A 15,397-nucleotide genomic window follows, 5' to 3' on the forward strand; every position below is an offset into this window, starting at 1 on the left:
GGTTGGTGGAATTGCGGATAGCGATGAGGCCTGTCAGAGGATACAGCAGGATTTAGATCGTATGGAGACTTGGGCGGAGAGAGGGTAGTGGGTGTCTGGAACTCGCTGCCGGAGGAGGTGGTGGAAGCAGGGACAATAGTGAGTTTAAGGGGCATATTGACAAATATATGAATAGGATGGGAATAGAGGGATACGGACCCCGGAAGTGTAGAAGATTTTAGTGTAGATGGGCAGCATGGTCGGCACAGGCTTGGAGGGCCGAAGGGCTTGTTCCTGTGCTGTACTCTTCTTTGTTGTGTGGTGCAAATGTTACTTCAGGCCAAGCCTGAATGTTGTCATAAAATCCCTACAGTGCAGAGTGAAATCATTCAGGCCATCAGGTCTGCACCGACCCTTTGAAAGAGCACCCTACCCAGGCCCACTCACGCATCCCATTCCCACAATCCCACTAAATCCACACATCTTTGGACACTAAGGAACAATATTGCATGGCCACTCCACCTAACCTGCACTTCTTTGGACCGTAGGAGGAAACCGGAGCACCCGGAGGAAACCCACGCAGACACGGGGAGAACGTGTGGACACAACACAAACAGTCACTCAAGGTCGGAATTGAACTCGGGTCCCTGATGCTGTGAGGCAGTAGTGATAAGCACTGTGCCACTGTGCCGCCCACTGTGTCCAGGTGTTTCTGCATATAAACATACAAATTAGGAACAGAAGTAGGCCATTCAGCCCTTCAAACCTGTTCCACCTTTTGATAAGATCATGGCTAAATGGATTGTGGCCTCAAGTCAACATTACAGCCTATTTCCCATATCCTTTGACTCCCTTGTCAGCCAAGGCTCTATCTAACTCTGCCTTAAAAATATTCAATGATCCTGCTTCTACTGCTCTCTTGGGAAGAGAATTTCACAGAGGAGACAGAAAAATCTGTCTCCTCATCTCTGTCTTAAATTGGAGATTCTGATTTATAAACTGTCCCCCCAGTTCTCAGCTCTCCCAGAAGCATCTATTCCGTAAAGTATCCCAAGATCTAAATTTTCCCATCCCGCCCGTGACAGTGGCCATTGGTGTCGGGACCAGAAAGTACTGTCAGTATATATATTTCTAGCTAGATTTCTCTCACAGACTAATTTTTCCCTCATTATGTTTTTAGTCCGTCTTTGTTGTTTTTTATTTTCTATCCACTAATCTTCGTGCATTTGTACGCTTTTTCTTTCAATTTCATACTATCGTTAAGTAAAGGACTGCTCCAGTATTTGTGCAGTGGCAAATGGTGCTGAACATTGTGCAATAATCAACAAGCATCCCCACTTCTGACAGATGGGAGGTCAGTGATTAAGCAGCCAAAGTTGGTTGGGCTTAAGTTCCCTGAGGAACTCCTGCAGTGATGTGTTGGGACTGAGAGACAGACCACCAATGACCACAACCACCTCCCTTTGAGCTCCCTCAACTACATTTCCTCACGTTTTGTTTTCTGTAAGGGTTTGATTCCAGTCTCCCAGTTTCTCCATCTCCGTCACATCTGTTCTGATGATGTTCCCTTTCACAATGGCTCTTCGGACATGTCTTTCTTTTTACTCAATCAAGGATCCTAACTTCCACTGTGATTGATAGGGCTGTCAAACAGATCCAACGCATCCCTCAGACTTCTGTTCTCAGTCCTTCCCCTCCATCACTCCAAGGACTGTGATATTCATAGAATTATTCTCCACCACTGCCATCACATCCAGTGTGATGCCGCCACTAAACACATATTCCCCTCTCCTACTCTGTCAGCATTCCGAAAGGACCATTGCTTCCATGACACCCTGGTCTACTTTCCCATTATCCCCAACACCTCACCCTCTTCCCACGGCACCTTCCCACACAACCAGCATCTGACCTTTTAACTCGTTCTCTCCTCATCATCCAAGCACTCCTTCCAGATGAAACAGAAACTTCTTTCAATTTACTATGCTGTATTCAATGCTCATAACGCAGTGCCCTCTACATTGGGGAGATCAAATACGGTCAAGGTGACCGCTTTGCAGAAAACCTCCACTCAGTCTGCAAACATGATCCTGACCTTCCGGTCACTCGGCATTTTACTTCACCACCTTCCTTCCATGCTCACATTTCGGTCCTTAGCCTACTTCAATGTTCCAGTGAACCCCAAGGCAAGCCTGAGGAACAGCATTAGGCACTTTACAACTTTCTGGACTCAACATTGAATTCAACAGCTTCGGGCCATGAACATTGTCCTCCATTTTCAATTGTCGATTTTTTTTTTGCCAAGGCTCAGTCTGTATCTTGTTTCATGCTTTTGCCTCCAGATGGAGCTGTTCATTGTCATAAATTTCATAGAATTTACAGTGCAGAAGGAGGCCATTCGGCCCATCGAGTCTGCACCGGCTCTTGGAAAGAGCTCCCTACCCAAGCCCACACTTCCACCCTATCCCCATAACCCAGTAACCCCACCCAACACTAAGGGCAATTTTGGACACTAAGGGCAATTTAGTATGGCCAATCCACCTAACCTGCACATCTTTGGACTGTGGGAGGAAACCGGAGCACCCGGAGGAAACCCACGCACACACGGGGAGAACGTGCAGACTCCGCACAGACAGTGACCCAAGCCGGAATCGAACCTGGGACCCTGGAGCTGTGACGCAATTGTGCTAACCACTATGCTACCGTGCTGCCCCCTGTCCTGCCGTAAACATTCATTCTGAACTGATGCTTTGTTTCTTCCCACAACCATTACCCATTGACATCTTTGTTCTTTAATCTCTCCTGCCCTCTACCTATCCAAGACCTTCCCTGTAGTGCTTCCGCCTCATCTCCCTTCCAATAGCGTAAAAACCCATCCCATCTTTACCTCCCTTCGAACTGGGCACATATTCAACTCAAAACGTTAAATCAGTTTTCTCTCCACAGATGCTGCCAGACCTGGTGACTATTTCCTGTTTATATTTCAGAAATGGCGAGAGACGTAATTTTCCAATATAATTTTAGTCTCGTCACAAAGTACTTTAACGCAAATAGGAATTTTAATAATTATATTGGGCGGGATTCTCCGGTCCCTCAGCTGCCCGTTTCCCGGTGGAGCGCCGTTTGCTGGTGGTGGGATTCTCTCTTCCGGCCGCTTGTCAATGAGATTTCACATTGCACCTACACCACGCCACCGGGAAACCCACGGGCAGAGGTGTGCTGCCAGCGGGAAAAGAGAATCCCGATGACCAGAGAATTCCGGCCAATATAACATCACCAATATAATTCTAAATTAAAATCCACCTATTGTGAAAATCTCATGACTTCACTAATGATCTAGCCAGATTCTTACTGTAAATATGGATTGGGCAACACTTGAAATAGCCATTCAATAAAACAGTAACATGCAGAAGCATCAATCATTTTCCCATGACAAGTGTAGCAAGAAAAAATTAGATTCAAAATAAAAAAAGTACAATTGGATAACATCAGTGGAGCAACACAGTGAAAAGACCTTCGGAGGCAGTCTCATTTTAAAATGGAATGAACCAAATAATAATTTGGTGCAAATTCAATACCAAACCTGGCATTGTATAACAATAAACTTTTTGTACTAACAAGGATGTGATCAGTTAATTGTCAGTTACATTCTATGTGACTAGGTGACTATTGAAATTTGCACAAAGAGGAATATTTTGTCATGTCCCTCACTGTGTAAAAGCTAAGCTCAATTCTATTCATTTCAATCTGTGTTACAGCTTTTACTCCACCATAATATCTTATTGTTGTCAACAGTCTGACTTTGCATGTATCACAGTGAAAACTCGAACCAGAGAAGCCCCTGAGATAAGCAAACAAAGTGTATACATAATAGTGGAACAGTTTGTACAAACCAAACTTTTCTTGAAGTAACAAAAGAAAAGGACTTGTTGGCAATAATCTTGAGATCGTGCTCTGATAGGAAACTGAGAAGATGGAAAGAGAATACAGAGGTCTACGTTATTTAGCAATGTGATCCAATTGCATTCATTGGGCGCGATTCAGCGGACTCAAGTTAAAGTCCAGCCTTGGATACGTTTGGGGGGGGGAATTTCGCGATTATCATGTTGCGAGATTGCAGCCCATATTCAATGGAAAATGAGTCCACATGAGATTCTCAACATTTCTTTTTTTTCTTTTCTTTTTTTAAAAATTTAGAGCCGGGATCGAACCTGGGACCTCGCCGCCGTGAGGCAGCAGGGCTAACCCACTGTGCCACCGTGCTGCCCCTTCTGTTTTTTAATAAATTTAAGGTACCCAATTCATTTTTTCCAATTAAGGGGCAATTTAGTGTGCACATCTTTGGGTTGTGGGGCGAAACCCACGCAAACACGGGGAGAATGTGCAAACTCCACACGGATAGTGACCCAGAGCCAGGATCGAACCTGGGACCTCGGCAGATTCTCAACATTTCTGGCTCCCTCGCAGTCTGATTCGCCCAACTCGCGCCTCAGCAGTTCACCGGTAACAAGGGGGAGCTGCTTTTAAACACTCCCTCAGCACTCACTCCCAGTCAACACACAAGCATGGCAACCCACAGACCTGCTCCTTGCTTTGGGATGCCAACCTTACGAGGCTTCTCAATGCTGTGAATGAGAGGTGAAGCACCCTGTTCCTTCGAGGGGGCTGGAGGACCAGCAGCAGGGTGAGCTATGCTGCTGCGAGGCAGTGGAAGCAACTGTCATTGCAGGCAGTGTGGGCAGCATGACAAGGAGGATCGCCATCCAATTTCAGAAGAAGACCAACAACCTCCCACGAGCTGCAAGGGTAAATTATTACCTCTCTCTGGCACCAGTTTGCAAGCCACTCCTTAAATTCCCAAACCTCTCCTCTTCCTCCCCCACTCAATCTACTAGCTGACACCTCACACCCTCCCCTCATCCGATCTTCGTGCTTGTTTCTCAGAACCCCTCCCCCTCCCACTCCACCCACCAGCACAAACCCTTCATGTCCAGGTGCGATCCCCACATATGCCATTTGCTATAAACCTCCTGAACCATCAAGCGCTAACAGTGTCCTCGCTTTGTCCTCGCAAGAGAAGGTTGCCCATTTTTACAGTAACTACACTGTAGTGTTAATGTAAGCCTACTTGTGACAAAAATAAAGATTATTCGATTATTATTATAATAAATGGGAAATGGTCAAGATGGGAGGGAGGTCCCAGACATTCAAGTCCCCACCACGTATGCAGAACAGGCCCTGGAAATTGCGGGATTGCCAGAGGAAAGAACAATCACCAGCAGTGAGATTGGCCTCCGCCAGAGAGGTGAGGATCCACAGCCCCTTCACCCAGATGATCTGTCTCAAGTAAGTTGTTCATGTCAGTCAAAATGATCCTTCCCTCTCACTGACCACAAGCCCATTGTCTCGCAGGATACCATCTGATGAGCCCAGGCCATCTGGAGTTGTACCACCCCCCCACCCCCAGCCACCTAAGAGCACACCTCAGAGGAGAGCTCCAAGGCGACCACAGGCGATGCTTCACAACTGTCACCCGCACCTTCCACCAGCGCTGAGACATGCCCCTCGCGGGGCAACATTGTGGACAGGCTTTAGGGCACAATGAGCACCACACAGTTGCTGATGCGGATTAGGTGGAGGCAGGAACATCCAAGGGAGTCAGCAATCTGAGGTCTGCTGGATCTCAGGACACAGCTGGGTCCCAGGCAGATGCTGAGGCTCTGGAAAAGGTTCTCCCAGAGCTAATGCAGATGATAGGACATGGCCGTGAGATTCAGGAGTGGGTGTCAGTGACATTCCAGTGACTGCAAGGCCAATTGGAGGAATCGCAAAGGATGTAGGTGCAGGAGATGCTGCCAAAAATGTGCGGCACCAAGGCCAACATTGCCAGGGTGGCGACTGTAATGGAAAACCTGGACCATGACGTCTGCATCTTGAGTGGTGGGTGTCCAAGGTATGGCTCAGTCTGTGCCAACCGTGGCTGAGGGCCTCAGCATCATGTCCCAGTCACCAAGGGATGTGTCCCAAATGCAGATAACAATTGCCGAGGCACTGCAGAGCATAATAATAATAATCGCTTATTGTCACAAGTAGGCTTCAATGAAGTTACTATGAAAAGCCCTTAGTCACCACATTCCGGAGCCTGTTCGGAGAGGCCGGTACGGGAATTAAACCCGCGCTGCTCGACTTATTCTGCATTACAAGCCAGCTGTTTAGCCCACTATGCTAAACTAGCCCCAGTCACTGAGGACCACCACTGATGGCATCAACACCATGGTGCAAACAATGGGGAACCTCCAGGAACGGCAGCTACAGGTGACTCAGATGCCTCTGGAGCTCACTCCAGCTACCCCTCCAAGCTATGGTGTCCCCCAGAGCCCTATGGGCACAGTCAGGGAGGAGGAAGGGCTGGAGGACAACGCAGGACCTGCCACCAAGTAGACTATGGTGGTCTCCATTTCTTCAGAATCCCAGTCTTCCTTTCACCGGAACATTTCAACGGCAATGGCAGAACAGGGTGGCACAGGTGATGTAGTTTGATGCTCAGGCATACAGAGCATCTGTCACCTCCTGGATGCACCTCTGGACCGATGCCTGTGATATGCCACACGGATTCCCACTCGAACCCTGGAATGACCCAGTGGCATCGAAGTTTAATGCTGCAGTGATGTTTACAACCACTAGGAATGGGTATCCTCCTCCTCTACAGGGTACCATATCCGTGAGGATGTGACACCAATGCCGCACCTGTCCCTCTGCTGAGACGGAGTCTTCTGCGTCGACTCCATAGAAGGACCAACGACTCCTGTACATTTTGGACTGTTGCTGGCCTCCCCTTGTGGGTCTCTCCTCAGCCTAATGGGGGCCTGGGTCTTCAGGGTGTGCGGCGGTCCCCTGCTCATGGGGTGCCGCCTCCAGCCTGTGTTGTCGCCACTGCCTTCTACGGCGTCCACCCACCTCGGCTGCCACAAGCAAGGCGAGGCAGCCTCTGCAGGATCGACTCCAGCAAACATTGTCATATCTGGAATGAATTGAAGAGGAGAGAGACCGACAATCAGTTAGGGCTTCCATCCTGGGACCCTCAAATCCCCCAAATACACCCCAACCCTGACCATGACTGTCCTACCTTCTCTCAGACTGCCATCCAGCGAAACAGTTATGCTGGTAAACTTGATCTGCGCACTCGCCCACAGCCATATCAGGAGCCCCTAAACCCCAGACCTCTGCCGGGAACATTAGGGAGGATGTACTCAGCTACCGTCCGCTCATCCATACATCTCTGCCCTTTGGCCGTGAGAGGATTATCAGTGGTGAAGCCCTGCTCTTAAGTGTTGGATTGTTGGCAGCTGCCTCTATGGTGCTGATGCTCCTAGAGTTCAGGCACACTGTTCAGGCATCAAAGCTTGCTGGACATACAGTGCGCTAATCATCCTCTGAGACATGCCACGTGTCCTCAGGGAGGCATTTGTGAGTTGAGGAACGTGAGGTGCTATCACAACCGACAAAACAAATTCCTCATTTGAAATAGACTTCAGCTGCAAAGCTGGAAGCTGCTCACAGTCAAAGGGGGTGACATTGAATTTCAGGATGGAAGCCGCAGCAGGGCTTCGTCCTGGGTGAGTTTGGTAGGACAAACAGTCTGCAGCTGTATTTGCCCCCATTTTTGGGTCACCACAATATTTATAGATGGTTCTCAGGATTCACAGACGTGAAGCCCCTCACCACCCCACAACCCACGAGCGACCTTTGACCTAGAACGCTTCAGCCCTCTCACCAAATCCCTTGAAGGGCATGCACACCCCCCTCCCCTCCCTGAGCACTGGGCCAGCAGCTCCAGTGCCCTTGAGCTGCATGCCAGAAAATGGAAATGACTACTCACCTCCTCACTTCCTCTCAGTAGCGATTGCGCCAGGTTCCAGTTTTTGTAAAGGAGAACTAAATGATGCCCGCATGATGTCCCGCTGGGATGTCGGGTAATGCCCAGGAGGCCACTGCATTCAACTTCAATCTTGCTAATGTGATTGAAATGAGTGCAAATAAGGGGTCATGATATTCTGGCCATTTTTGAGCTAGTTCTGGAACTTGCCATCAGGATCGGGCTGGATGACTCACAAAATGGTTCCCGCCCAGACCAAATCTTGATTTTGCCCTCTCCCGCTATTCACCCAATGCGCCCCGATCCGCACCGGGTGCAACGCGGTCGCTGAATCGAGTCCATTGTTTAATTGGGTGGAATTTTATGTTTCCCTGCCCATGTTTTCTTCCCGGCGGAGGAAGTGGTCAATTAATGACCATTTAAGTGCCTCATGCTGCCCATGCCGTTGTTTAATCTGTGACGGGGCTGGTCCACACCAAGTAGATAGCCCAGCAGCGTTAGCACAGGCTGGCATTGGGCAAGGTGGGACTCATCCTTTGAAGATCCCGTTTGCCCATCAAAGGCAACCCCTGCCAAAATCCTCCCGCCACCAGCTGCTCAAGCCCGGTGCCCCAACCCCCTCACTCCCCCCATCGGGCTTGCCAGCTAGGCCCAGTCGGTACCCCAGACTGACCTACATTCCAGCCTCCATTAGCTCCACATCCTTGGGAATCAACTCTCGTGCTGCTTGGACAACAGAACTGCCGTTCAATCCGATTGGATGACAGCTCTCTAAGACGGGACATCCTTCCCAAATCAGGACAGAAGTCTCACCCCCAACCAATTTTAGTTCTGCCAAACGTTAAACGGCTGTTGGGCAGCCACAGTCAGCGGGAATGTGTTCCCCATCGACACTTCAGATGGCAGAGCGGGAAACCTTCCAAATTCTGTTCATTGAGTCCATCATTTAAAAGCTGCTGGACTTCGTCAAAGGGCCATAACTTCCCCCACATCCCACCTCCAGAGGTTCCCAGATAAGGTTTGTATGGCAATTGCCTGGGAAGTGCAAACTTCCAATGGGCAAGTGCCTGCCAATGGGGACCATCTGAAAACTGCGAATTACATCAAAAACTTTGGATGGTTCTGACTGTGTTGCATGAATAGTTACCCAGAAACAGTTAGAAGAATTAAAACCGCTTCTAGCTTCTTAGTAACCATTGCACAGATGCATTCTGGCACCTCCTTGAGACTCGTCTCACACCCAGAAGCCCCCAGGGAAATACCCCCACCCCCTCCCTCCCATGGGATTTCCCCAGCCCCTCCCACAGCTCTCTCACCCACACGGGCCTCCCCCACACCCCTCAATGGGATTCTCCAAAACACCAGTTATCCCCCCAATGCCCTGCCGAACCCAATTCCCCCAAAGGCCCAGCCCCACCCCACCCCACTCACAAGGCCACACCTGACCTGACACAAGACCCTCCAAGGCCCGACACAACTGAATCCTCCACACCTCCTCAATGCCTGACCAGCAAAAACCCTCTGACCACCACCAAGGCCCAACCCGACCCACCCCCCAAATCTACCCACTTACCTTACACACATACCTTGTCAAAGACCTATAAGGCTGGCTCAACCTTTAAATTTACCTGGTTTATGGGAGCTGGTGCTGTTAAAAAGGTGTGACTTACTTACCTCTAACACTACAGCCATCAATGCTGGTCCCAGAGATGTGTTGGACTATCCAGAACTCACCCAGCCCGACTTGGAAGGTCAGGCAAGATAGAATCGCCTGGATTTCAAGTAAGAGCTGAAGAGCTGAGTGACAATCTGACTCAACTGCCACTCCATCGGAAGTTACATATTTCTATAATCATGATCAAAAATGCAATTCTGTTTTATTCATTTCTGTTTCATATACATTACAAAAAGAATGCAGGAAGCTCTGGAAAATACAACATCTGGGAAGAGGAAAGGGCAAGCCATAAACGTGAGGTATGTACACTTCAGTGAACACACCCAAAACTTCATAGCCTGTCTTTTCTCTTCATATAGCCACTGATTTGATGCGCACTTTCAGAGGGTTTTTTTCAGATTTATTTCTGTTCAATTTTACTGCAGCCTTTCTAACCTGACTGTTGGTTTCCCTGGGTCATTAGTTCCGAATGCAGTGCCAAAATCCAGAGGAGATTTGCCGTCCACATTGCTGTCCTCATCCAGCTGTCCATGTGGATTCTCTTTGTTTAAGTTGCAGGGGGCAGGGTGAGAATCAGAACCTACAACAGAAAAACAGGACAGGAACTTTGAAGGTGAAAGCACAGCAAAATAAATGTTATGATGTGCTTTATGTTTGCTACAGTTCATATTTATCCATCTTTACTTTGACAATCAGACACATAAATAGCCTTTCTCCAACATGGTAATATTAACTTTCCGCGGCACATGGGGCTGAAATCTTGAAATGTTACAGCTGACATTGTGTCACAAATTTTTCCAACTTTACTTTTACGAAGCATTTATGAGAGAAGCAGGTTTTCAGATCAATGACAATTACTTAGTGCGTGAAATAAAACCATTTTCTACGAATTGCGGTTTCTACCGTTATTACTGTTGGCCAAGTGTTGACGCCATTCCCTGAGCCCTGGCGTTTTCTGTCTACCATGTGGATATTTTTTATTACCGGTGTAGCCATCTGAGATGGCCACCTGCAAAGAACCATGAATTATGGCCAACCCAGGACTCAGACAGATGCAGAGCTTCCGCGTATTTGAAACGCAGGTAGCTAGACCGGATCGAAACCCCCGCTCATTTGCATTTTAATGGCCCATTTTCCCAGGACAATAGAACTCCAATCAAGCAACCGGTACAGCCACAGACTGATCGGTGCCTCTCCCCTTACTCAGAAAGCACAACTGCCAAGGTCAATGACTGCTAAGGACCCGCCCAGCTACCAAGGCACACGCTCCTTTATTGGTCAAAATCGAAGAAAGTGATCAGAGCCCTGTCGAACTATTGGGTCCAAGGTTAAGGACCGGCCCAAAGAGCGCAAAATCCCAGAGGGTTAAAAGAGGACACAGCAAAAGAGGACACAGCCATGTGTTTTGTCTCTTTTGGACCGGCCTTTGCCAGCCTCTTTTGGGATCGGCCTGTGCCCACACCAATCGCAGCATAACGACCAGCCAGCCAAGTTCAAGACCAACGATCGCTACCTGACGGATGAGCCCAGCAGAGACAGAGCCACTTCTTCGAACCAGCCACGTGAAATCAAGATAAAGGCCTTATCCAGTTGCACAGTGCCAGCTGCCCTGAAGTTAAGTATAGGTTATTGTAGCTGATAGGTGTAGTCTAACTTGTAGTAGATATTGTGTTTGCATGTCGAAGTAACCCTTGTGTATGCAAATAAACCATCTTTTGAACAAACTAACTGGTTGCGTGATCATTTCATTGATATAAGTGATATCAGCAGTTGCTGCGAGCAAGAACAAGCACCACAAGCCAGTGTTGTCCATATTGCAGGAAACTTTGTTCCCGCTCATTCCCAGGTTAGTTTTTGTCCATCTTGATACACAGGCAAAATGAATTGTAATTCGAAAGAAAAAATGGCCATTGCACAAGATATGTTAATTTCCTTGATAATATTCTGTGGTTACATATTGGCTCTGAGCCCAGGAGTGACTGTAAATCGTAGATCACTTTTGGTGAAATATTATTACTCCATGATAAGCGAGTAGTTTAATTTTAAAAGGTAATTTTGTTGGTTCATGCTAGGCAATGAATTCAAGAATTGTCATTTGGCAATACAGAACTTGAGTATTTCTGAAAAAAGAGACATGCTGTTGAAGCATTTCATCTTGCAATCATTAGGACAAATGCAAGAATGCCAAATGTCAAAGGGAACCACATTTAATACTGTATGAGAAAAAGAGCGCTGATTGGTTTGCAAGGCGGCCCTGATTGGTTGAGACATTGCTGTGACGATTGCACCAGCAGGTTATTGTCCCCCATGCTTTTGTTTATTCAAAAAGGTACAATGTCTGGACATATTCCTTTTCTCTACAGAGGATAGTTCCCTGCATATAAAGATAAAAAGTAAAGTTGAGCGTATAAATGTATGTAGCTTCCAGCAAGTGTAAGTGAGCTACATTTAGAGCTCAACTAATAAGCTTAAATTGGTTGTCAGTGTAATTCTTTGCAATCAGAGTCAACTTGCCAATCAACAGAACCACCTTTCTCATGCAGTATAAATTAATGTTCCCGTTGAAATTTGGCATTCTTGCATCTGTCCTGATGAGTTCAAGATGAAAAGCTTTGACAGCATGTCTCTTTTTTCACCAATATTTCAAGAATTATTACAATTAGAGAAGGATAAAAGGAACTGGTATCTGGGTTAAGAATTTCGGAATCCTACTGGCACAGTTGCCTCACAGTGCCAGGGACCCGGGTTCTCACCTTGGGTGGCTGTCTGTATACTGTTTGCATTTTCTCCCCATAAGAACATAAGAACTAGGAGCAGGAGTAGGCCAACTGGCCCCTCGAGCCTGCTCCACCATTCAATGAGATCATGGCTGATCTTTTGTGGACTCAGCTCCACTTTCCGGCCCGAACACCATAACCCTTAATCCCTTTATTCTTCAAAAAACTATCTATCTTTATCTTAAAAACATTTAATGAAGGAGCCTCTACTGCTTCACTGGGCAATGAATTCCATAGATTCACAACCCTTTGGGTGAAGAAGTTCCTCCTAAACTCAGTCCGAAATCTACTTCCCCTTATTTTGAGGCTATGCCCCCTAGTTCTGCTTTCACCCGCCAGTGGAAACAACCTGCCCGCATCTATCATATCTATTCCCTCCATAACCTTATATGTTTCTGTGTCTGTGTGGGTTTCCTCCGGGTGCTCCAGTTTCGTCCCACAGTCCAAAGATGTGGATTGGCCATGCTCAACTGTCTCTTTGTGTCCAGAGATATACATGTTAGGTGGGGTTACGGGCATAGGGCGCTCTTTCAGAGGATCGGTGCAGACTTGAAGGGCCAAATGGCCCCCTTCTGCACTCTAGAGATTCTATAACCGATAGTTATGGTCTAATGCCGTAGAATCATACATAGAACATAGAACATAGGCCATTACAGCGCAGTACAGGCCCTTCGGCCCTCGATGTTGCGCCGACCTGTGAAATCACTCTAAAGCCCATCTACACTATTCCCTTATCGTCCATGTGTCTATCCAATGACCATTTGAATGCCCTTAGTGTTGGCGAGTCCACTACTGTTGCAGGCAGGGCATTCCATGCCCTTACTACTCTCTGAGTAAAGAACCTACCTCTGACATCTGTCCTATATCTATCTCCCCTCAATTTAAAGCTATGTCCCCATCGTGCTAGACATCACCATCCGAGGAAAAAGGCTCTCACTGTCCACCCTATCCAATCCTCCGATCATCTTGTATGCCTCAATTAAGTCACCTCTTAACCTTCTTCTCTCTAACGAAAACAGCCTCAAGTCCCTCAGCCTTTCCTCATAAGATCTTCCCTCCATACCAGGCAACATTCTGGTAAATCTCCTCTGCACCCTTTCCAATGTTTTCACACCCTTCCTACAATGCGGCAACCAGAATTGCATGCAATACTCCAAATTCGGCCGCACCAGAGTTTTGTACAGCTGCAACATGACCTCATGGCTCCGAAACTCAATCCCTCTACCAATAAAAGCTAACACACCGTACGCCTTCTTAACAACCCTCTCAACCTGGGTGGCAACTTTCAGGGATCTATGTACATTGACACCGAGATCTCTCTGCTCATCCACACTGCCAAAAATCTTACCATTAGCCCAGTACACTTTCTTCCTGTTATTCCTTCCAAAATGAATCACCTCACACTTTTCTGCATTAAACTCCATTTGCCACCTCTCAGCACAGCACTGCAGCTTATCTATGTCCCTCTGTAACGTGTTACATCCTTCCGCACTGTCCACAACTCCACCGACTTTAGTGTCATCGACAAATTTACTCACGCCATCCTCCTTGTCATTTATAAAAATAACAAACAGCAGTGGCCCCAAAACAGATCCTTGTGGTACACCACTAGTAACTGGACTCCAGTCTGAACATTTCCCATCAACCACCACCCTTTGTCTTCTTTCAGCTTGCCAATTTCTGATCCAAACTGCTAAATCACCCTGAATCCCATGCCTCTGTATTTTCTGCAGTAGCCTACCATGGGAACCTTATCAAACACTTTACTGAAATCCATATACACCACATCAACTGCTTTACCCTCATCCACCTGTTTGGTCACCTTCTCAAAGAACTCAATAAGGTTTGTGAGGCACGACCTACCCTTCACAAAACCGTGTTGACTATCTCTAATCAAATTATTCCTTTCCAGATGATTATACATCCTATCTCTTATAAACCTTTCCAAGATTTTGCCCACAACAGAAGTAAGGCTCACTGGTCTATAGTTACCGGGGTTGTCTCTACTCCCCTTCTTGAACAAGGGGATAACATTTGCTACCCTCCAGTCTTCTGGCACTATTCCTGTAGACAAAGATGACTTAAAGATCAAAGCCAAAGGCTCAGCAATCTCCTCCCTAGTTTCCCAGAGAATCCTAGGATAAGTCCCATCCGGCCCAGGGGACTTATCTATTTTCACACTTTCCAGAATTGCTAACACCTCCTCCTTATGAACCTCAAGCCCTTCTAGTCTGGTAGCCTGAATCTCAGTATTCTCCACGACAACATTGTCTTTTTCCTGTGTGGATACTGACGAAAAATATTCATTTAGCACCTCTCCTATCTCCTCGGACTCCAAGCACAACTTCCCACTACTGTCCTTGACTGGCCCTACTCTTACCCTAGTCATTCTTTTATTCCTTTTATACAGCACAGAGGACAGCATTTGACCTGTGCCAGTTTTTGAAAAGGCAATATAATTAGTTCCATGCTCCTTCACAATAAGACTGCAAATTCTTCGCTTCCTTCTTGCATTTATGCAATTCCCTTTTGAAAGTTATTATTGAATCTACGTCCACCACTCTTTCAGGCCGTTCATTTCAGATCATAACTATTCATTGCCTAAAATATGTTTTCCTCATGTCACCTCTGATTCTTTTGTCAACTACCTTTAATCTGTGGTCTCTGATCATTGACACTTCTGCCACTGGAAACACTTTCCCTTTATTTACTCTATCAAATCTCTTCATGATTTTGAACACTTCTATTAAATCACCCTTTAACCTTCTCTGCTCTGAGCAGCACAATACTAATGTCTCTAATCGCTCCATGCAACTGAAGATTTTAATCCCCAGTACCGTCTGGCAAATCTCCCCTCCTCTGAATTCTCTCTAAGGCTTTGACGTCCTTCATAAAGAGTGATGTCCAGAATTGGCCACAATACTCCAGTTTGTATCCTAACCTGTATTTTATAAAGATTTAATATTAATTCCTTGATTATGTATTCCATCGGCAGAATCTTAATAGAGTTGACCTTCGAACAGCAGGGGGGCTGAAGCGGGCCGGGAGACCATAGCTCCTGCACAAACTGTCTGTACGGTATCTGCAGGGTTT

General features: G+C 47.0%; 1 protein-coding gene across 1 annotated transcript in view; it reads right to left on the reverse strand.

Annotated features, from left to right (window-relative positions):
* pde1a (phosphodiesterase 1A, calmodulin-dependent) overlaps nt 1-15,397 on the reverse strand; it is an 851,988-nt gene that overhangs the window by 713,789 nt on the left and 122,802 nt on the right. The window contains exon 2 of the mRNA XM_072477634.1: nt 9,963-10,107. Coding sequence (XP_072333735.1) covers nt 9,963-10,107 — 145 coding nt within the window. The remainder of the gene's footprint in view (nt 1-9,962; nt 10,108-15,397) is intronic.

The sequence above is a fragment of the Scyliorhinus torazame genome, chromosome 2 (genome assembly GCF_047496885.1).
Source record: "Scyliorhinus torazame isolate Kashiwa2021f chromosome 2, sScyTor2.1, whole genome shotgun sequence".
Lineage (NCBI taxonomy): Eukaryota > Metazoa > Chordata > Chondrichthyes > Carcharhiniformes > Scyliorhinidae > Scyliorhinus > Scyliorhinus torazame.